The sequence below is a fragment of the Harpia harpyja genome, chromosome 1 (genome assembly GCF_026419915.1).
Source record: "Harpia harpyja isolate bHarHar1 chromosome 1, bHarHar1 primary haplotype, whole genome shotgun sequence".
NCBI classification, from domain to species: Eukaryota; Metazoa; Chordata; class Aves; order Accipitriformes; family Accipitridae; genus Harpia; species Harpia harpyja.
The window spans coordinates 104,779,803-104,804,578 of NC_068940.1; the positions used below are offsets into that span (position 1 = coordinate 104,779,803).

At 38.9% G+C, this 24,776-nt stretch overlaps 1 protein-coding gene across 1 annotated transcript; it reads left to right on the top strand.

The window, feature by feature from the left end:
* Nucleotides 1-516: 516 nt before the first annotated feature.
* On the top strand, nucleotides 517-24,308 carry GHRHR (growth hormone releasing hormone receptor). Its single transcript, XM_052791328.1, has 13 exons — nucleotides 517-573; nucleotides 7,235-7,340; nucleotides 7,958-8,065; nucleotides 9,261-9,361; nucleotides 12,462-12,559; nucleotides 14,268-14,400; nucleotides 15,292-15,445; nucleotides 16,616-16,676; nucleotides 16,782-16,851; nucleotides 18,432-18,523; nucleotides 19,251-19,380; nucleotides 20,912-20,953; nucleotides 23,261-24,308. The coding sequence occupies exons 1-13, from the start codon at nucleotides 517-519 to the stop codon at nucleotides 23,381-23,383; spliced, it is 1,275 nt and encodes a 424-aa protein (XP_052647288.1). The 3' UTR covers nucleotides 23,384-24,308.
* The last annotated feature ends 468 nt before the right edge of the window (nucleotides 24,309-24,776 follow it).

A 24,776-nucleotide genomic window follows, 5' to 3' on the forward strand; every position in this document is an offset into this window, starting at 1 on the left:
CTGTATTTTAATATATAGTACCATGGTCATTATACTCCATACAAACACACCCACACACAGATACTCTGAAGCCATACTATGAAATGTGTTTTATTAGAATAAATTGACATTAACATTAGCTATTAGGAGACAGTTTCTCTTATGCCAGCCATGTTGTTTTAATACAGATTAGCAACATTTAGAGCGGTCCATCCCTCCTAAAATCATTTTGTGTTATAAAGAAAGAAACAGGGGTCTTGCCAGGGGGTACAGGATTCCCATAATCTTTGAATCTATCACTCAATCCATCCAGTCCAGTCTTTGACCATGCAGCAAAGTCAAAAAGGTGGAAAGCTGGTAAATACAGCTTAGGGAGTTGTTAATATTTATTTCCCACTTCACTGTACTGTTACGTCACTTCTGTGCAAAAAGATAAATGCTTCAAATCAGCAACTGACAGGAGAAAGAGAAGTCAAAAAGCAGGTGAAAGATGCTAAGAAAGGCTAAAGAAGTGAAATCTGACTCTTGCTTTGGAACATGAACTGTAGTGCTTTATACCACTCTGCTTTGTACGCCCTGAGTCTGGCAGTGCTTGTAAGTAATTGCATGAAAAAAAGCTTTTACTTCATTGTTTTTCAATAATTGTTCATTTTCTTCTTGGAGCAGATGGTCAGATACAGTTTTACTTTTTGCGTGAGCCTCTTTTCTCTTTATTTGCTTTGGATTTCAGCTAAACAAGGCAAGATGCTATGAAAAGTGTGAACAGTGGCAGAAGGGACACATGTAGGATTTATATCTCAATGCATTTCGCTGCTTTCTTACCACATACTCACTAAGGAGAAACAATATAATTGGCAGAACCCCCTGTTTTTTGTGTGTAGGCTTTAAAAGACAGTGACAAAGAAGAAGAAACTCGACGAGAGCTGTTACATCAGAGCAGCTGAGTTTTGACAGAGTTTTCTTAAATTTCAGATTATGCAGTCTTATTAGTTACAATTTCATCTGCCTTGTTGGTAACATTAATATTATTTAATATGGGAGCAGCTGAGATGCTACAGGTAACAAATGAGTCGAACCAGCAGGGATGCTTACGACAGAATTAGAAATATCCAAATGCATTAAAAAGCCTAGAGGTCTTGCTGATATTTTGCTTTGGACAATGACTGGTAAACCAGCATTCAGGATCACATAGATATGAGGAAAGGGTTGTGAAAAGAGGGGGAAGGATATTTTCTTTGCCTTTGAGAGTAATTTCAGCATCTTCCTTTTGTGATCCTTCTGCTATATCCTTTCCTCTTCTCTGTGAATCTCTTCTCTGAAGGAGTTTTTACTGATGTGAAGCTATGGTTTGTTTCGTATCATCTGTGTGACAAACTCCGCTTCCCTGTAGTGGGAGCAGGTAAGTATGAATGCTCATAAGTAGAATATCAGGATCCAATAGTCATAGTTAAAAATATCTCTGAAGGTCTCTGTAAGAACATGTCCCATTTACCCAAGAGAAATAGCACTTTCTTCTATAAAGTTGGATTGGTTATAATACAATTATGCACTGACCAAAACCAAGGTTATGTGTAAGTGTGTAATAAAAATCTACTAGCATGTGTTGCGTATTTTATTATATTGGAGGATGGGTAAACAACTCTTATTTGAGTAGAAAATGATGGAAAAACAGCTATCTGTTTTCATTGGTGGTGTAACTTGCTAGAATGCTTTCCCTGGAAGAGCTGAACTCAACTTTTGGAGATGTTTTAAATGCTTAAAAGGCTGACTTTCAGCTTCCATAAACCGAGAATTTTTTGCTATCATTGCTTGTATGGTGTCTACTGTAATGTGAAAATAATGCAAATATTGATCCATTCTGATGTATATGAGAGAAAATAGAGGAAAAGCATCATTCAAGCAGCAAATTTTGCATAACATTATGAAAACACTGAGAATAATTAAAAAAAAGAGAAGTTTACTTTCTTATGTTTGCATTTCATGGCCCTCTTTAGAGCCTGATCTGGAAGATGGTTTTCTTTTGTTGTTGTTTTTTTTTATTTTTATCACATTAACAAGACTTTCAGCAGGAGGTTTCTGACAACGGTAAAGATTTGCTTGATTTTCGGTGGTTATTATAACCCACAGCTCCATTTAATACATTAACTGATGGATATAGCAACTGCAAATTCGTATTCTATTTGGAACATATCAGTGTTTATTTCATTTTTAGTTTAGTTTTCCTCATCCGCAAGAAGATTTGTGTACAAAAGTTATTCAGGAGGACAACCTTAAATATTAGCTATGGTCCTCTCAAAAAAAATTTCTATTTTGGCTCCTGTTGCACAATTCCTATCGGTTTTGCCCTTCTAAAAAGAACATTGGGGAAATACCTGTTTCCTTATCTTAACTCCAAATGGGGTACAAATATGACCACAAGGAAAGCACTTATACTTTTTCTAAGCTATATTTATTCTGTAAGTGATAACCTGACCAGCAGGGCAGAACCTTGCCAGCCAGAGCCCATCCCACCATCTCCAGTGAAGGGGCAGGGCAGACTGGGTTGCATACCAGCCTGTCAGGATCAGGGTCAGGATCAGACCCGGTGAGGGGACTCAGGGTCAGACATAGCCCAGGTTGATTGGACAGGGCCATGGGGACAAGGACGGGCTGAGGCCAAGCTGAGACATCAGCGAGACCCATGGCTGGGCAGAGCAGGGCTGTGGTGGAGCTTGCAACCACCATCCTACAGCACCGTGGGGGCAGATACTGAGCTGAAAAGGGGTCCTGGGCCAATGGCAGAGTAGTGGGAGAGCCCAGGACAGGCTGACCATGGCCACTAAGGTCCCTCAGGACCCTGACAGCAACTCAGTTTGGAGTTAAGCCATTATTCATGTATTTTGTCTCATGGTAGTGGAAGCATCACAAAGGTGTAGCTGACTTCCACAGGTCAAAGTCCTTTAAAGGTATCTAGTACCCAGTGAGTTTGCTGTCCTATTTGCTCTGCCTTAGTGAATTGTGATGGATGTTCTGGGAATGCGAAGCTGTTGGAAAATCAGGGCCCACTAAGAGGCCCTGTGTTTGCCCATCAGTAACACCAAAGAGTATTTATCACGGAATCAATTAAAAGATTGGTCCAAAATTGATATATTCTGATTGGCACAGACTTAGGAAGATGCATTCCAAAATTGCCATTCATCTGTTTTCTTCTTCCATTTCCTCTTCTTTCAAGTTCTGCTAACAGTTACCAAAATTCATAAAGCACATCCCCTTTTTTTACTTGAAAGTTGTATGTGCAGATGCAGAATGGTTTTATGCTGCCTGATTAGGAACCTTCTCCCTAAACAAGCCTTATTGGGATGCTGGTTCCCTCAAAAAATGGGAAACAAAAACTTGAAACTTCTCAGGTTTGGCAGGGAATTGAATCCAGGTTTGCTGCACTCCACATGAAATTTTTAAACAATTGACTCTTAAAAATGTGAGCCACTCAACTGATGACAACACATTTTAAAAGGAGACACATGTTCTGCTCAGCTTTGTGAAATCATTGTAGCTACTCAGGAAGGTCTACAGAACAGGTATGCCTGCGGATCTCACCTGCTATATGGTAAGTGGCTATCAGGGAAGTGGTACTTTACATCTGTCCATCTTCATGGATGTAAATGACCATGAAAAGTGCTAGAACCTCTGCTTCATGTTTCCTCTACTAATTACCAGAATTCAGAAAAAGAAACAAGCTGAGTTTGGATTCCTGTTTTGCCTCATGTACCCAACACAAGAGGCTGCCTGTGGTGGAACGGCCCACATTCATCCACCATAATATTAAACATTTTGTTGAAGACCCCAAAGTAAGATGGCAGTTATCCAGGACTTTCCCTCTAGTCCATTGAGAGAGGCATCTCTCTTGAGGACATCTCAATTCCTAGGGAATCTGAATGGTCCTCTGGCAGTGGTATGCAATGAAAAGACAAGAGGCAATGGGTACAAACTGAAATACAGAAAATTCCATTTAAACACAAGAAACAGAAGCTGCCCAGAGAGGTTGTGGAGTCCCCATCCTTGTTGATATCCAACACCTGACTGGACTCAGCCCTGAGCAACCTGCTCTACTTGAACCTGTGCTGAGCAGGGAAGTTGTATTAGATCATCCCCAGAGGTTCCTGCTAGACTCAACCACTCTGTGATTCTGTGATCTGTGAACTACAGAGGGAGTTTCTCTAGGGAGGATCCTAAGACAAGTGAATTGCCAAAGTAGCAAACTAAAAGATTGTATGGAGCTTCATTTCTTTAGGGATCCTACAAACCATTATTATCAGCTGAGTTGCCAGGCAAAATAGCTCTGCTGTAATGATCTGTGCACAAGCCTGCATAATGTCAGTAGCTGTAAGTAGTATTCATCTAACTCAGTGCTGAAGCTCAAATTTAGAAAGTAACCATGGATTTAACAGTCAGGGGAATCCTAGTGAATTGAGTCTAAACCATAGCTCATTCCATCCAAAAGTAAATGCATAAAATAATTCAACTGATCTCTGCACAAAAATGCTAACTTCTCTCTGTTATCCTCATGAAAGGAACCTAAGATGACTAGAGCAGGTAATGATGTCTCTGTAGATGTAGACACCAAAGGGAGCTGAATCACATACACAGACATTTATTCTTGTCTTAAAGAATGGCTCATACCTCTATCCTATTATTTGATGCTTCCAGAAGTGGGCAGAAGGGAAGAGGTAGAAAATGAGATTAAACAAGTAAGTCTATAGATGTTTTCAAAATAGTTTGGAACTTGATTCTACACCTTGTTTGGGAATAGTATTCAGAGATGTTCGGAAAGTATAAAGTTCTGCTAGATGTAGTCAAATGCGCTAGGGGGATGAATATATCTAGAACACAGCCTGGGAGTAGAATAAATTTTTTAGTTTATTTTACCTGGGTTTCTGTCATAGCAGATCTTGCACTCAGTGTTTATTCAAGCAGTGGTTAGCACTGTCTTGAATGTAAACTGTGAGAGCATCTCTTAAGGTCAGGTATTCTTGAAGGAAAAGGTAATAATTTAAATACCTGGTACCTGATCAGCCTCACCTTTTTATTTGAGATGCATGTAGTAAAGAGTTCTCAGGAGTCTGGAGACAGAAAGAAAAAGAAAAAAAAGGTTTCCTGGACTGGTGAATAAACTAAACAAGCTTTGTTCTTTCCATGACCATTTAAGTCAGCAAAGACAGTTTTCACAGGCAAAATCTAGTCATTTTTTTGCCAGGAGAAGTAATTTAGGACTGTGTAAATGAGTACATTTCCTGTCTACTGAGATTTTTCTGAGCACAGTTCACCGAACCAAGATAATGTTGTAAAATATCTTTTCAGTAAATGGGTTGACTGTTTTTTCTACTGACTAATAAAGCTACTTTTTGCAATAGCTGCTGTACATGATGGGTAGTGAGTTTTTCAGCATAGATTACTTTCATTATCCAGGGTCAGTATAAGGGGGGAAGAATATATGTTGACATGAGAATAGGTATCAAGTGAGCAAAGATGTTCAAGACAGATATCAATTTTCTGTCATCCTGCCTACCATTGCATATCTCAGTGGAGTTGAGGGGCTCCCTAGACTACCTGTTTTTACTGATCAGGGCTGACATCATTGAGGTATCCTGAATATCAGATCTTCACCTCCCGGGGCTAAGGCAATGGCTGGCCTCTGCACCATGCATTCATAGTTTCCTTTCTCTCACATACACCAAACTTCATTCAGCCTCGAGTATGGGGCCCTACTTTTCATTGCTGCCTTAAACTGATCCATGGCACTGTTGTCTGTCAGTTTGACAGGAAAACCACATCCTCCTAAAAGTGCAGTAAATGGGAAGCAGACTATCTCCTTGAAGGGCATACATGTGGATACATGCCATTTTCAACTGCCAGGGTCCAAACCACAGAAGAGCAAAGGCTGTGCAATTAATCCAGTATTCTCCAGAAGCCTGAGAGCCTCAGGTTGTTAACCAATATGCAGTTCAAATGCTCTGCAGACCAACATGAGATATGGACATTAACATGGAGAGGAAACACCAGCTTATTGGAACAGATAAGATCTGCCCTTTGAATGAACTGAAAGTCAGCTATTTATTTTCCAAATTCCCTGAATATTAATCTTCCCTGGGTGGAACAAAACTGAGCCATACGCCAGCCACCTGTTCACCATGCAAATCTCATCCTGAGTTTATTTTCTGTTGTGTGTATCTGTGTCTTTATATGTATATTCACACATACAGAGCACACTGGCACCAGTTGCCAGGGCATAGAGCTGAGACACAATGCCTATGGTTGGACAAGGCACATATTGCTTGCTTCGTGAAATATAGATGTGGGTATTTCTGCACAGTGCGTACACCCACAGCAGTTGTGGTGTGGAACAGCCTGCTGCAGACTTTGTCCTTTTGTGGCCAAGGTACTCTGGATGCCTTCTAATTCTCTTGTGGTGTCCATGTAAGCACAAGACTAAATAAGGGCTAAAGCAACTAAAAAGTTCCTGCTGTTAAAACACTGGGTGCCAATTATTTTTTTGTTTTTTTTTTTTTTTTTTACACCAGCATACCAACAACAAATGCTTTGGTGCAGAGTTTTTTTCCAAAGAAAGGAGTTTTGCCTCCCACCCTGTGTAAAGAAAGGCAGATGGCAGAAGGGAGAGAACAGATTCATTCCTTTTGGAGTGAAGAGCTCATTCAGAAGACAGTTTTGCAGTAATTGTCTGTGGTTTCAAGGTGTTTCTTCATTCGGAGGTTGACAGGGGCATGTCTATGCTGAGGAGCAGGTGGGCTCTGCAGCATGCCCTGCAGTGCTGGGCCTTTCACTGTTAAGAAAAGGAACCTGTCCAAGTGCACTCTGTGTCCCTGGGCCCAGATTTAGCAGGGGCTAAAGTTAGGGTGCAAATGGGTCCTACACTCAAACCCAGGCCCTAGCAAAGAGGTCTTTCATTATGAACATAGCCAGAGAATTCTTATAAACTTTCCAGTACAGAGCTGTCGCTACCATCTTCACTGCCCAATGACTTGCTCTGATGTAAGGTAGCACATTTCAACTGCCTTTGGCAGAGCTCAGCTGGGTTCATCTGCCGAAAGTGGTGCAATTTGTGCAGAGACGGAGGCACCCTTTGACTGCTAAACCCTAAGCTAGTGTTCTATGTCCCTAACACAGCCTTGTTAGTTGCAAAAGTGGGTCTGGACTTAATGGCTCGTAAGATCATACGCAGCCCCTTCTTACTAATCAGCTGAAACTCCTCTCCCTGTAGGTTGCTGGGAATGTCCACCCAGAATGTGATTTTATGACAGAGCTGAAGAAAAAGGAGGCTGAATGTCTGGAGGATGCAGAAGAGCGTGGAAATGCAACACCAGCAGGTATCCATGTGTGAAGAATGAAAAGAGTGAGAGAGAAGCGACATGCTACCAGAGTCAGGACACAGCCGTGCTAGCAATGTGCATGTTTGAGTGTCTTACTTATTGTCCCATATCCCTGTTCTCTGGTCAGCTCTTCTTCCATCTACTCCCATTCCTTTCAATTATTTTCTTCAATATTTTTTTCACATTCAGATATGGATAGTCAATATACCTGAGTGAATCCTTGTGTCCTTGTCCTATTCCTCCCCCAAGTGCATGCTATCATGGCATCATGCTTGTTATGTGAGGGTGTGTTGATCTTTAAACACAGGGTAACTCCTTAACAAGTACTGTAACCTGGTCTTTCTTCCAGCATCACTCTCCCTCCTATTTCCACAATACATTTTCATTTATTGCATCGTGTCTGAAACCCCACCCCAATCTAACACAAGGGGTCTAACTAAAGCAGATTAAATAGTCCTCTGGAGGTGTTTATTTCTCATTATAGAATAAAAATTGTGGCTAAACTATTTTTAAAAGATATGTAAGGGGTAGAGTGGCAAATTTTAAAAAGGTTTGTTTTTTTATTTTGCTGAAATATAATTATGCTTAAAAATATATTTCACTTTCTGTCTGAGATTGCAAGAGAACTTGGGACAAATTACTGTGCTGGCCAGAGGCAGATGCTGGAGAAACTATTGCCTTACCATGCCCAAACATCCTTTTTCACTTCATGAAGGAGCCAGGTGACGTACTATCATGGTTGTACTCCTATTGTGTTGCATGTCTGGCAAGAGTATTTTTAAAATGGGGATGAAGACAGAACATTGAAAGTTCCTGCTCTCTAGCTGGATCAGAGTATTACTGCAAAGATTTCAGTAGGATTCGAGGGAGCTTAGCAGTTCTTCTCATATTTTAAGCGTTATCCATAACTGGATATAATCCCATAGTCTGTGATGAGGCCCTGAGCCAAAGAACACAAAATCAATAGACTGATTTCCATTGGTTTCCATAGGCTTTGGGATAGGCTTTTTGAGTGAGTTTCCTACAGAGCTCGTATGCGGGTTGTCTAGGTCGGAACTTAAGCATGGGGCTTTATAAGATTTATGCTGATTAGTGTGGGATGAAATGAAAGACAGAGGAATGAATAATGTGATTGTTCATTGAGACCAAGGTTGGAAATACAAACCAGAATTTTGTCATTGAAGTAGCATATGTGTTGGGTCAAAGACTGTGCAAACTGATGCCTTTGTGACTGCTTACTCTCTGGGTGAATATGGCTAGGAACAAACTGAAAGCTCAGAAGGAGGAAATGACCTTCCAGAAAAGACCTAGATCTGGCAGTTGCACAAGAAAAAGAAACTGTAAAGCCCAACCTCTGCCTCACCCAACACATGCTAGTTATAAATGAGGGATAAGGAAAATCCCTTTCATCTGTGCAGATTCATTTCCTGCCCTGGGATTCTCTTACTTATCCTTCATCTGACTGATAAATCTTTTCATGGAAATGTGCAATCCACATACATAGAACAAACTGCTTATTCCAGCCTCTGATCTGTAAAGAAAGAGTAAGACCCAAGGAAGGTAGGAGCAAGAAGGGATACATTAGAGGAGTGAGTGCTGAACGAGGCAGTGCTTCCCAATCTTCTTTAGTGGACTTCCTTGTCCCTGATATGATTTCTTCTTTACTCCTTCCCACCTCTACCTCTGTCACCTTGGTACTCTCCCTTCTTCCCATTGTTTGTCTCCAGATAAAGTAAAAAGTTTTGTATCTGACTACCTGAATGTACACATGCAAAATGCCCTATCAACTCTGTGAGATTCTAATGGAGATGATCCTTTTCTCCTGGTATAACCTTTGTATCAGCAAGAGGTTTTGTGGTTTTTATTTTCTGTGTTATGTGGCTCTTAGCCAGAAAAAAATAAGTGCTTCTGTTTCAGCTGGAATAGTAAAAAGGAACTGCACAAAGAAAGGCTGGTCTGACCCATTCCCTCCCTACCATATTGCTTGTCCGGTAGAAGATGAGATTCCGCTTGAAGAAGTAAGTTTAATTAAATAAGTATGTGAGTGTTGTGCTGACATTACAGGATTCCTTTCTATTTCTGAAGACCACTGGGGAGGAAAACTCATCTGAAGCTGAAATTTCTTACCAAGTATGGAATGCAATTCAAATTTTACTCGTCACTTATTTTAGAGAATTACTAAGGTTGTTTTATTATCCAGGTGTAAGAGTGCAATAAAAATAAAGCCAGCTGCAAATTCCATACAATCATGCAGTTCTGTTGAACTTGCTCGCAGATATAACAGCTAGAGAAATATCATGACATGTTCATTTCAGTAATATCAGTCAGCAAGATGATTTTGTGGCATCACAGCATCAGTACAGCAAACATGCTGTTATAAAACCACTATTCCAAACTCAGTAGTAACTAAGGACAAGAGGGATTTCTGGTTTCTCATTATGCCTAGCATAAAATATCTAATAAGGAAAAAAAAAAAAGTTTCGAAATCTACATCTCTGTAATACAGATCAGAATTTGACATATTTCTTCAGCTAGATTTGCACAATTGGTGATATTTAGAGATTATACATACAGGGAAAATATAGTGCTTGATCTCTAAATAATAAGGATACAAACTTCTTGTACAGATGTGCTTAGCTTCCTGTAACTCCTTTTCCAGAGAAAAGAGGCAAGCCAAAATACTATATCATATTTTAATGAAAAATATCACAATCCTGAAAATTATTGTGGTTACATAAAGCCTCTTTTGTGATCAGGTTTTGCTGTCTTATTAGCTAGTGTGGAGAAAATGAGGAGTAACTCTGTGGAATCTGAAGAAATCTCCACTACAATAAAACTGACAGAAAGGAGGTAGAAATCACTTTAAGTGATTAAAAATTAGTTATCTAGTCTAACTCTAGCCTTCCTTTGTACAGGCTAAACACTGCACTTTTGTCTTTATTTGTACAAGTCAGGGGAATACTATACATTTTTGTCCTCTATAGAGAGAATGAAAATAACAGTTATACTGTAGTTGGTGAAGTCCATTCAACTTGCTGGAGAGAATTTAGTTTATATCATCCTGGGGAGATTTCTCTTGTCTTCCCATTACTTTTTGTACTGATTACTATCATGCTGTTTATCTCAAACTTCCTTTCCAGCCTCTAAGCCACAGTACCTGCTGCTCTGCATAAATAAACACACTGAAATGCAGCTCTTCTCTTTCTTTCCTTCTCTTATTGCTCCCTTACATTTCTGGTGTAAAAACAATCTTAAATGAGTCTATGGATTTTTTTTTTTCGTAGTAGCCCACATTTTACCGCAAGGTAAAGTCCTCGGTTGTAGTTTTGTCCACTTAAGGACTTGATCGGTTTTGTGTCTTTCATCTCTGATTTGTAAGTGGAGGCTGTCAACTAAGGTCAGCCTGGCCCAGCTTTGACATGTTTCTTATGGAGTGGTGCCTTCCAGACTTACTGGCTGGCTTTGTGGCTCTGAGGGACTTCTCTGAGCTCTGGCTGGAATTGTGCATTGTCAGGTGCATGGGTAATCGTACACAGTTCACAGTTCATCCATCAGACAGAAAAGGCCACTATGCATGGTTTCCACATCATTTAACTTCATCAGTCTCAAAAAGTTATTGTGTAAGTCTAAGCTAATCACTACACAGTGGGTCTATATTAGTGCTTTGATCGGGATCAGGTGTGAGCTTTTCAAGGAAATCTCTTGGCTATCCCCACTTACTGCATTTACACGGAGGGGTGCTCTCAGAAAGGATAATCTGGCTTCCTATGGATGAAACTATCCTGGAAGACAAATGTCGGGTGCACCTAGTGTGCTCTGACCAATAATAAAACTTCAGCCCATGGGATTAGACTATGGCTAGTCAGAAATACACACAACATGGATGTAGGGTCCTCAGCACCAAATGTTTTTGCTCTACTAAACCAGACCTATTGACCTACACTAGTTAAGGCAGGTGTAAGTGATAGCTCCTTTTTCTTGCTAACAGAAAGTGATAAGGTCTCATCTCACAATGAGCTGAATTGTCTTCTGGGGGTGCTTGTTTCCCTTCATTAACTAGAAAAGAAACAGAATGAGGAGAAACAAGATTGTGTTAACAATTAAACAGTACAGTCCCGTGGCCATGCTCTTGCACTGCTTGTTTTACTATAGACTCAGCTGCTCGTAGTTAGGCAGCTAATTTTTAAAAATAATTTTAAATAATTCTAAAATAAATGAGATAAATCCTACCCAATGTCAGCCCTATAATGCCTTAAGTTATACTTCAGGCTCGAAACAAGCATCTGCCCTTCCCCACAGTGAACTGTAGCAACGCACTGCATAGCTGTGTAGATTTTAGGATATAAAAACATTGAAATGGGACCCAAGAGACAGACCACATTAGATTGAAAGGAAAGATTTGCAGCCTAGAGCTTTTTCATTCTGTTTTCTGCTTCCATGTGTGATAGTTGAAGTCAGCTTATCCTCACTCAGAGATCATGTCTGACAGAGATGCCATTTAAATTGAAATGAATTTTGATTGACATTCTGACTGAGTAACAATTGAGTTTGGCAGCAAGAAAAAAAGAGAAAAAAAACAACCCCAGGGGAAAAAAAAAACCAACCCACAACACAATAAAAATGAAAAGGAAGAATAGAAGGCAAAATTGTAAGTAAGGAAGCAGGGTGAAGGAAAGTGGAGAAACATAAGGAAAGGCTGACAGAATTCTGAATTCATCATGCAGCCAGCTGCTGGCAGGATTGTCCTGCTCCTGCTGTGGAGTAAACACAGTATAAAAGGCAGTGCTTATAAAAATACATTAGAGTTTTTACAATGCCTTCATGGAAGACTGGCTTGGGTTTTTTATGGTGTTATGAATGACCTTGAAACCATTCTGATCAATACATGTTTCTTTACCAGACTGGGCTGTATCCATGTAGCTATGGAATGGGTCTTCACAAAAAAACCATAATGAGTGATTTCAGTTGAATTTTGCTGTGGGATTAAAAGGGGGGAAAAAAAGGCAGTCAGGGATGTGAACAGATTGGAAGAACCAAACAAAGCAAAACTGCCAGAATCAATAAAACAGCTGTCATTTGGCTGCAAGTTATGTGACAAATAATTCTCTTCTTTTATAGCAATCCTACTTCTCTACTATAAAGATCATCTACACTGTAGGATACAGTATATCGATCACCTCACTCATCATCGCTGTGACAGTTCTTATTGCATTCAGGTACGTGAAGTCATCCTCTAACTTCGATTCTTTTAACAGTTCTTAGTGTCTCAGACTGTATAAGACAACATTAGGCATAACAAAGTAATATAGATAGAAATCCAGAAGAATAAAAATAAAAATTTCCAGCCATATTGGTTTAATAATATTAAATTAAGGCTAGAGATGAAAAGTGATCAGAGCGAGCCAGGCATGAGAAGAATCAGAACTAGGAAATAAATCCCGGCTGTCTGTTGGCAAAACTCAGCAACTCACTTTGAACCTAAATAACCAATAGATAAATTTACTTCCTTTAGCTGGAATGAAGATAACTTTTTATAAACAATGTGTGCTTGCCTTTTATGGCTTCAGTGAATTTTATATTAATAAGAAGTATATACACAAAGAACTGGATTCTGAATCATTATTGTTCCTATGGCAATGTATATATAACTATTGAAACATTTACAACTACAGACATGTTTTGAAAGTTAGGCTCTGAATTTGGCTATGTTTGGTAAGATTTCTTTCCTACTGAACTATCCTGCTATTAGGCATTTTCAGGTATAATTTAGAGTATCTAGAGTAAAACTGATGATTTATTTTCTCATTTAATGTAGATTTGATGGTTGCTGCCATGTACGGTTTATTTTTTTAATCTTTGTTTATTTCTTGTATTCCTGCAAGACAAAAAAGAATAGAGTTTTATTATTATACTGTGAGAATCAGGTTTCTCTGGGGAAAGTTTCTTGCCCTCTGTTGGTTCCTAGCTCATGTCTGGAAGTCAACAGATATGTTTATTGACATCCACTCTGACCTCAGGAAAACGAACCAGCCCAAATAAGGGGAAAGAAAGAAACAATGGACGTAAAGAGACTTAGCAATAGGGAGGAAAAAGTTATAGTTAACAATGGGGTTAGCACTTGAGTTCAGTAATAATATTCTGCACACTCCAAGTGAGCTTTAAGATTAGGTGACTCTGAGATTACTGGATCTGGATGGAATTCAGCATTTAAAAGTTGAAAAAAGTTGAAGCCATATAACTCCTCCAATAGCCTGTATTTAATAACAATAAAAAATTAATCTGAATTATCTAAGAATTTACAGTAGATGTGCCAAATGGTTTTAAAGCTCTTATCTGAATTCATTTAATTCATAAGAGTAATTTTGGTAAACTAAGGAAGAATTCTTTAATTCTGGATAAGGCTGTCTACACAGGGGTTTAATGCAATTTAACTCACCCACAGCATAAGGTATAAAAGGTCTTGCTAAGTAATCATTACCCAGTTCATTAAGAAAACTGTATAGTTATGACAGGATATCTCTGCATGCTTGCTCTTGAGAGTGGTTCAGCCATGGTCAGAATTGTATCAGTAAAGATCATTCCTCAAATGCAGGTTTCTCTTGGCCCAGAAATAATGCCAACCAAAAGCCTGGCTCAGGTATACTGAACACAAACTAAACCCAAGACTTCTGAAATTTGGCAGACCAGAAACATCACCAGGGCACCACCTAACAAGGAAGGAGATTAAGATGTAGACTGTGGGTGAATTGCTTTATATCAGGAAGGTTTCTACCTCTGCCTGCCTGCAGAGAGCTCAGTGGGTGAAAGTGTTCTTTCTATACATGCCTGGAAGTACCTGAGATGAAACAAGGGCTTATTGCATATTTTAATTACTGCCAGCACAAGTCAGTTAATTACTTCAGGACCTCTCTTCTTTTCTTCCAGGAGGCTTCACTGTCCCAGAAATTATATCCATGTACAACTCTTTTTTACTTTTATCTTAAAAGCTATTGCCATTTTCATTAAGGATGCTGTCCTTTTCCAAGAGGAAGACATTGATCATTGCAGCTTCTCTACAGTAAGCACATGAAAAGCAGGATACTGTCCTACTTGATGTTTTTTGCACACCATCTGCATATGGTTTCACTTTTCATGGCTTTTTTTTTAATACTTACTTCTTTTTTCCTTCTAATCTTGTAATGAAAATTATATAATTCTTTTATTCTGTATGGTTTACCTCTATAAGCATGTACCTGATGCCCTTCTATGTTCTGAATGCATCAGTTTGTGATCCTGTATTACTCTAAATCAGATACAGACTTTACCATAGAAAAAAGTAGCATCATTACACCGTTACGCTTCTATATTCTGAAGCCTAAAATTGAAGATCTCTGAGTGCCTCATAACACAACTTTTAAAAGATGTTTCTTCTGGAAATGTTGGATTTCATGTTCTGACTGGAAGCTCTGAGTTGTAAGACATGCAAGGTCCTAGGCAATCAACTTAGCTTTGATCAAGCCACAAATATTGGCAACACAGCAATGGTTTTCAAAGAGAGGTTTATGGGATGATTCTTCTGCATTGCTCGTGGCCGCACAAAAGTTTAAAACTGAGCATAAGTAGGAAAGTGGGTCCTCGAACATTTGTCCAAGGACATTTAACTCTACTTGTATAAGGTACAGTGAAGGCAATGCTTTTGTGGGAGAAATCACATGCTTGGGAGACCAAACTATATTTCTAACATAGAGATATTAAGCAAAATACAGTGGAGATTCCAAGGTATTATAGTGGTTAAAGCCTTACTATTCAGAAAGCCATATTACATTTGAAGCTTTCCCTTAAGCATACATGTAATTGTGAGATCTTGTTCTTTGTGGATCTCAGCCAGAATTACAGATGCCTACTACATCTGCAAATCTAACACATGTATCCACGAGTAATGCCTAAACTAGACTTTCCTGTTCTCTAGACCGAATGCAAGATCTCAGTTGTTTTCTGTCACTACTTCATGATGACCAATTTCATGTGGCTGCTAGTAGAGGCTCTCTACCTAAACTGTCTACTACTCTCATCCCTTTCTCACGGGAGAAGATATTTTTGGTGGCTTGTCCTCTTTGGCTGGGGTAAGTAAGGCTTTTACATGAAATGAATAAAAGGCAAGATGTTAAAAAAGGCTTTATCCATCCCATTAAAAATACTGCATGTGGAATCTAATCTGCCTAACTGAAGTGCCTAACTTGGGCATTGCTTTGATTTTATTTTTACATGCATACTAGTGAGGAGCAATCAAGTTTTTTAAAAGTATGGCATTACAGTCTCTATGAAATAAGTGGAAAATTCAGTACATTTGGGAATCCCCAAAGAGAGATCCAGTCCACTTAACCCTCTTCTCCCATTGAAAACACAGACACCTCTAAGGAGTTATCACAAACACCAAAGTTAGGTGTTTGCTCCTGTTCATGCAGAATATAGTTACACAGTCTTCTTCTGAGAATGGGTCCATCTGAAGTCATAGCAGGCATTTTTGTAGTCCTGATATAGTTATAGCCCAGCTTTTGCATTGGGCAATTGTACGAATAAAGGAGCTCTATCCACTAAATAGCAGTGCATGCATGAGACAGCAACATCCCCACTCCTTTTTGTCATAGTCTGTAATAAATCTAATTGTTCAGACTTTTGCGGTGACTTAGAAATCAGAAACTAAGTGATTGCCCCATAAAGTTGCTGTGTAAAGGAAAAAGCAGAGAACTCCTATATGGCAGGTGAATGCACTTGCCCAGGGGAATTTTTGGTCAGTTCAGGGAGGCAATCCATGCATGTTGCCACCAAACGTTAAGGCAGGCCTGACAACTAAGCAAACTGAATCACTTTTTGTGTTTTAGGGAGACTTGAAGGGCACTCAAGTGCTAACTTCAGGGGAGATCACACAGGTGAATTGTGTTCATGTTAGTAAGAAGTTGCAAGTTCAGGCCTCTGTGGCAGAACTATATCATGTGCAGAGTAGCTTCTGTGTCCCTTTATATTTTTACAGTGGTGCATGATCACCAGTCAATGCCATAACTTGTTTCGTTCCATCATGGGTATTAGGAAATTTCTTTTTAGGTTTATACTGTGAGTTTAAAGCAATTCCTGCTACATGAACAGGCCACAATTCCAATTCCACACACCAATACCACAAAGGGTAATTCCAGTTCTGAATATGAGCGATCTGTACCATCACAGCAGAGTTTCAGTGGACAAGATTTGGATTAATTGATGAAACTAAACAACCACAGTTTTTGTTTAACTGGCAGGTTTCCCAACATTTTTCACCCTTATATGGATATTAGCAAAATTCTACTTTGAAGACACAGCGTAAGTAATTGTTTCCTACATTATTCTATATTCTTGGGTTGTATTTTTAATTGATTGCCGTGATTACATACACGTCTTTTTCTAAACTTACTGTTATTTTCTCAGATGCTGGGATATTAATCAAGGCTCTCCTTACTGGTGGCTAATCAAAGGACCTATTATAATTTCTGTTGGGGTAGGTACTTCTGAGTTTGCCAATATTAATTACAAGAAAAAAGACTTTTAAATTAAAATCTGGTTACTGTTTGCTGAAATGTTGTTTGAAGTAAGGAAGAGGAATGGTAGAATTTCTACTGTAAACTTGCCTACGTCCAATGCAAACTAAAAAGAGGCAGAGAACTGCCACCCTGCCAAAGCAAACATACTTCAAACAAATTAAAACTTTCATAGAATTGTCAGTTTGGTTGAAATTAATAGCAGGTGAGTGGCTAAACCATCCTTATAATATTTGAAGAGAAAGTTTTAGCCTAAGAGTTCAGAATCAGCCATAAATTTTAATACAAACTTTGAAGGGCAATAGGTTTCTGTTCATAGGTGATAACAATGATAATAGCTCTTGAGCCTGACATTTATTGAATAAACTGATGGGCTTTAAATTATTATCATGTATGATTACTCCCACATGTCATTAAACCCAAACAGTGTTTGAGCAAGCAGCTAACAAATGACCTTAAAGCCATCTATTAAAAGCTTAATTTAATTGGAGGACAGATACATACAAATAAGGCATATATATGCAAACAATGTGAATGAAGAATCTCAAGTTGAATTCTGGTCATAGTTTGCCATGTTTCAATAAAATATTACATTTCCTTCTATCTCCATTATTTTCCCCTCTACTAGTGCTCATCTGAAATCCACTTCTGAAGTCAAGGAATTCAGGGGATTGCAGTGATGATTTTTCTGCTGCAATGTACTTAAGGCATCACTGATGGATAAAATGGGATTAGACTGTCCGGTAAAATGCGGACATTCTTAGGCAAAATTAAGCATTCAGCCTCACCTAAAGAAGAGCTGGTGTGTACGGATACACAAAAATGCTTAGGGAGAAACTCTCTGATTGTGGAAAACTGAGCAGCTTCACAGTCTTTGGTAAAGCTGTGCCAAATTGCAATTATAAAAAAATTTGATTTGCAAGTTAGGACTGACCCTAGCTAGCTTTGGAGCTGAGCTCAATTCTCTTTGGAGTCAACAAAGAGGAATATACACTTTTGGTATGTGATTCATCTGACTTACTTATAATAGATGTCTACCTTTGTAGGAGATGACTCGTCCCCAACTCCACCTGAGGCTCTGTTGACTCTACTGGCTGGCTCTCCATTGACTACAAAGGGAGAACAGGGTGATTAGCTCAGATGGAGGCATCTCTTGTAGATACCTATATTTAGTCAGATGAATTCTACTAATGATGTCTAAAGATATTAGCCAGAAATTAATGCAATAGCCTTCTCAAAAGAGATTCAAAATGGTATGAGCTACAAAAATTAAAAGAATCAGACAAGCTATTGACATAAATAATGTCCTTAACAAAGTCAAATTCTCAAGTTTTCATCTTCAGCTATTTCTTTAAGAGGGAATGCAACCTGTTTAGATGCTTGAATGCTGCCAACAGGAATGACATTAATAATCTTACACTGGTCTCATTGCAACTGCACAAATTACATAATAACTGAAGTAAAAAAACCCAGATTTTCATTGCAAAGTTTTACATTAGAAAGTAACCTTTTTTTTTTCCCTCCCAAATATTGTGAACAGGTCAATTTTGTCCTATTTATCAACATCATCAGAATTTTGCTGAAAAAACTAGACCCTAGACAAATCAACTTCAATAACTCTTCTCAGTACAGGTAGTGTATGGAATAATAATTAAAAAAATAAATTATTTTAATGATAAAAACTTATATCATCTTTTCTAAACAGAGAAGCACTTGTCCGGTCTCACAGCGAGGCTCAGTTTGGCTGGCATTAAATTTTAGAAATTCCCAACTTTATCCCTTTCCCAAGAAAATTATTAAAAGGATGAGACTCATCTCACCTAATATTGGCCATCTAAACATGATGTACTGAGATTAGTTTGCATGTCTACCTTCTACTTACAATCAATGGGGAGACTAGGAAACCATTCATTGAATCCACATTAGATCTCTGATTTAAGGCAGGATAAATTACCCTTTATAGATGCCTTTTCCTGTACGTGGACTATAAAGGGAGACTGCATATTACTTTCTCTGTATTTAGTTACAAATAAATGTCAAATTTTCAAGGGCTCTGTTGGGGCAAAATATGTTCTACTCTTTTGTGTTTTCCTGAACCGTAATCTCATTCAGAAAGACAGAACGCCAAAATACCATAAGAAGAGCCATGAACGTGGTATTGCCAATAAGGCAATAAGCATCAGAAACCTCCAGCTAGTTTCTCATCATGCTTTCTTCACACCACTGTAGTCCCAAGAAATGAACTTCACATGTAGATATTTAGATCCTCTTTTTAACTTCCGTTCATTACTGTGGCATACTGCATGCATTAGTCTTTACTCAGGGAAATAATGTTACTGTACTTCTTCTCATGTCCTAGACGTCTCTCAAGATCAACTTTGCTTCTAATTCCGTTATTTGGAACCCATTATATTGTCTTCAACTTTCTTCCGGAATATACCAGCCTGGGGGTCCGGCTTTACTTAGAGCTTTGCTTTGGATCTTTTCAGGTAAAATGACTGCAGAGGCTTCAGTTTCTTCTTAGTAGATTTTCTAATTTAATCTAGTGTCCACATGACAACTAGTATTGCACAAAAAATCATTGGATCCTGAAGCTAATGTCTCCTCACAGCGTTCATGGTTCTTTGCTGAGTTACAATATCTGAAGATGTGACCTACATCCTACTTGGCTGTAGGCTAGTCTGTATATTTGCAGATTTTGCAAATACAAGGCCAAGGCTTTCAGATGCATGTGTAATTGGATGGTGGGTCAAAGTCAAGTATGGAAAACCTTCTTTGCTACCAGTGGTAATCCACATACCTTCCCTGACTTCACTGACAAGATCAGGGTGATTTGGGCTGACATTAAGTTATCCAGGGGCAATCAGAGCTATAGGTCCAGCCCACTTGCTAATTCTTTGGCAAAGAATAAATTGAGAGGCAAACATATAAACATCGAATACTGCCTGATGCACATATCAGCCCAATACAGACTACTGCCCTGAGGAATTCTACATGCGTTTCCCTCCTGGGTAAGCAAAATATTTGTGTACTTTGGATGCCCCCAACTGCTCTGAATTGGGGCACAGGGCATGGACAGCTTGAGGAGCTTGGTGCCAGCTAGAACAGCTACTGGGGCTGCTCTCACATACCCTCCAGGTGGCTTTGCTACCTGGGTTATGTGCAAGGCAGCAACCAGGTGCCCTTTGCTTTCCTCCCTTTCCCTGTGCTGCACCTCAGAGACGACAAGAAGCAGCTGTGGGCAATCCTACCAAACTTCCCAAGAGAGCATACCCCCCTCTGAATGGTTGCATGGCATCATTTGTCAGTGAGCCTCACCAAAAATCCAGCAGTTGTGCTGGTTTAGTCCTCTTGAGGATTTAATCCATTGTGTCAGTCCTGTCCAATAAACCCTGCACATCTTAATCCTGACCCTACTTGGAGCTGGCCTTCACTGAGTTAATTAACAATGTAAGGAATAAGTTAACTGAATAAAAGGATGAGGTGTTTATATGGTATCTGATCACATAGGTCCATTGACCCCTCTAGGATTTTCCTGGGTTTATCTCAATTGAGAATCTTAAAAGAAGTGTTCAGTAGGCCAGAATTTGATCTCATCTGATACACTGCAAAGACACAGAAGTTGACTGGAAAGTTGTATGACCTCCATACATGGATCTCCTTACAAAGTCTATGATTTCTTACTGATTTACACTGTGTAAAGGATTAGCTCACAGTGTGTTTGGCTGTAGAATGGACCATACTTTTGTAAGCATAATATAGGAGAACTTCAGCTGCCATATCATCTGTTCTTGTGAATTCATGTTGTGTTACTGACTTTGGTGAAATGCCACTAACTAGTTGATTATCTGGCTGATCAGCTTTATCGGAGATACATAAAGAATTTTCCAATTTATAACAATCCTCCAACCTATAGTGATACTCATTAATTCACATACACAGCACCATCATGAAGTCAGATAGTGGCTTTTTGAAACTGTACTAACACTCAACACTTTTTTTTTTTTTGGTCTTTTTTAGGGGTTTATTGTAGCAGTTCTCTACTGTTTCCTGAACCAAGAGGTAAGGAAACTATATCCTTTACAATATTGCTTTCACTGGCAGATATATAGAGTTAATAATCAGTTTCATACAAGCAGATAATCAAATCTTTTAGTTTCTTAGGATTGTCTGTTAACATGGGAATCAACGAAGCTGAATTTCATTTCAATTATCTTCGTGGGAATGAAGCCATCTAGTGGAGAAATGAACTTTTACTACTTTGCTATTCTGTCAAGCATTTTTTATCCTTTCCGCACATTTTTGTACTATAGCAGGGCTCAGAAAACCCATGCTAGGTCCAGACCTGAAAGTACAAGCTGCTGCAGTGATGCAAAGAGATCTCCATTTACTAAAGGTCTATGATTAAATTGGAAAGAATTTAAATTTATGCTGATTACCCAATACTGAAATATTATTTTATAGTACTTTTAATATGCTTATGAAGCTTCCCAGTATATCTTCATGTTCATAAGTCTGTTTTTCCATTTAGAATATATAAATCAGAATTTTACTGTTGATAGGACAGGAATCATTCCATTTAGCTTAGTATCCAGGTCAATTTATACAGACTAGTTGTTGTGATAAGAATGCATCTTAAATAAATTATATAGGAAACATAACAGTTTATCCTCCATATTTTAGAATGGGTTGAAACCCTGGAATTTCCCCCTCTTTTCTGACTGCAGGGTAGCTGAGATGATAGCTACTTTAGAGTATGACTGGGATTCACTGTCAGACTAAACAGAGTCTGCTGGTTTCTACCTGCAGCTCCTAAAAAGGGAGAGTCCTGATTCATATATATCACCCCACCGGGCATCCCCTAGAGTGTCAAAGGTGTGTTTAGGAGATGAATCCTGTCCCTAATCACCACAGTCAGTGAAATAGTCAAAGGACCAAGTACAGTTGTCTGTGTTAGAGTTAGCTGACCCTCTCTAGACTCCATGGGCTGTATTGACTAAATCTCCATTTTCCAAGATTAAAGTCTAGGGCTAATTAAGCTTTCAAACAGTATTTAATTGTCTACATGTGCCACAGTCCACACTTCCTTAATTTTGTCAGAAATTTCTGAAATAGTAAAACAAATATCTTCAAATATATTAACACTTCTTAATCTTTTGGTTGAGCTTATGGCTACGAATTGTTGACTGCTCTAGTGATGCTTGTGTTTAGTTAACACTCCTGTTCACTAGTCTATTAATAATCCTAATCTCTTCTGATGGTAGACCATAGCTTTACAATCAGCTTGACGTCCCAGACATACAGCACCTCAATTTAGAAATTTCCTTCCTATTAAACATCTGGGAAGGCATATTTCTAATAAGAATCAGATGTGAAAACAGGCTTTAGTGGCTGGTCTGGACCCACTGTGTGTTTCTGTGAATATGCCAATGCATGGTATACATAGCTGTCAACAACAGAAAGCAAATGTCTCCTGATTGCTGATGGCTTTCCCCTCACCGTCTTAAATAGCAAAGTAGTATCATTTCTTAGCCACAAACTGGTGAATGTTGATTAAGCAACTTGCTGCAGATTATACTTTTCTAGAAGCAGATGGAAACAAGACAACATCCCTTAGCAACTGAGGAAGAGCAAGCGATGGGGAGTGAATGTGTTTAATTGTGTAGGCAACGTTGGTGAGATCTTTACTGGAATACTTAAAAAAAAATGGGAGAAGATAAAAAAAGCTGATAAAATATTCTAGTGGTGGACAAAATGTTTTACAGTGTTAAAGTTAGAGACCTCAAGCTCTTTCATTTCTCAGAAGACTGAGGTGACTTGGCTACACATAAAGATATAAAAATATAACTACTTTGATGGGAGAAAGTTACTTAGTGCTGAGACTTTTCAGTTCAGCAGAGGAAGGTGGACAGAGGACGACCAGGTAGAAATTGAAACCAGGTAAGTTAAAAATGAAAGTGGGACTTTTTTGTTTACTTAACTGTGACAGCTCTAATACTAAACTTTGATTGTTGGGCCCATAGTCATTAAGTAGGAAGAGAGGACTCACATAAAGTATGTCTGTACTTCTTGAAAGGAAGAGTGGGGTTCATTTAGTCTTCTCAGCATGGGAGGCCAACTCCGAGCTAGCCACACTAGACGTTTTCATCAGTGCAGAGGGATGGGCATGCTGAGACAGGCCAGATGAAACAGTCTCTGGAATATCCTACTTTTCTGTTTCAGCTAGAAAGGGAGTCCAGAGGAACTAACTTGGACAGAGCTGTCTAAATTTTACCCTTCTCTAGCCACTATTTCTGTCTTTCCTGTTTCCCACCGGTCTACTCCCAAGCAGTATTTGACCACAAAATAGCATTCTCCTTTCCTTTTGAGGTGCAAACGGAAATTGGCCGGAGGTGGCACGGTAAGAGATATGGACTTATGCGAGTGTGGAGGAGGACGAGATGGACTGTGCCGTCTAGTTCTGGAGTAAAAATGACCACATCTGTGTGCTAAAGATGGCCTCAGGATCTGGAGTAATCACATATAAAAGCCTGATTAGGAAAAAATCCAAACAACAAAGAAACCAAAAAACCCACCAAACATAATGATTGCAGTTTATACTAAGTAAGTTGGAGGAGGATCCACTTCTACAGCAGTTCTACCCACTGGATGTCTTTTGCAGGACAAGCATTGCAGTGACAGATTAAACACTGGCTGGTCTTCTAAACACAAACCAACCCTCTCATTGATATGCTATGCATCACAGCAAACAGAAAAATCACCTTTTCTTGGTTCACCTCCTGTACATTTTCACTGACGAACCATGTAGCATAATGTGTCTAGGGAGTGGACACCAGTAGTACCCTTCAGTGACACCATAGATGACCAGCTCTGGAAACTGGAATTCAGTCCTCATGCAATGGGAGCTGGAGTTTATCCAGCTTGTTCAAGCTTTGTTCCTTGTTTTCATTAAGTAGACATGCAAATAAGAAGCCAAATGTCTTGTTAAACTGCAACACAATGACTAAGAAGTCCTCTTATATTGTCTTTTTATGTTGTCTCTTTAGAAGCAAAAAGTTTCAAAGTTCACAATAAAACCCAATACACTCTCATGTTCTTATATTATTTCAGTAGCTACAGGTTAGAAAATTTCAGATAGCCAAGTAGCAAAAAGCCAAGGTGTTGGAAAGGATAAAGCTCCATAAGATAATCATTAAGGAATAATTGCTCTTTGCAAGTAAGTTAAAAAGAAAAGCAAACTTTTGCACAGAACGAGAATGACACCCATGGGAGACAGACTAGGAGACTGCTAGGAATACTGCTAAGTATTTTCTTATGTGTGACTGGTTTTGCTCCCCAGTGTTGTAAAACATTCAGAAGCTTGAAAATAAACTTGCATTCCCAGTGTTTGTACTTGAGGGGGTTTGTTTGTTTGGTTTGGTTTGGTTTTGGGTTTTTTTTTTTTCCAATGGTTGTTGTAACTTGTAGATTAATGGATTGATAAACCTCTTTGATGGGAACATCAGGGCTTGGAAAGGAGTGAAGAAAGCTGAACTGTACCAAACAGTGAGGACTATTACACTGATACACTTTTACCCTGCTTTTCTGGATGTTTCAGTGAGCTGCCAAGTCTGATTAAACAACAGAAGTGATAACAGAGAAAAGTGGACTTCTCTTCCTTTTTCCTTTGCTGTATCCAGGTAATTACAAGTGAAGAAGTGGAATGTTATGTCATCTAGTTTTTATGGAAAAGCTGACTGCTTTTACATAAAGGAGGTGTCTTCCTCTTTCAATTAAAAAAAATATTTTTCTCCTTGTTTTCTTCTGTCTGTGAAAAATACAGCAATGGCTGAATTCAGATCTGAGGGTGGGAGAAGAGTCTGAGGGAGCAGTGGAAGGAAGGTGT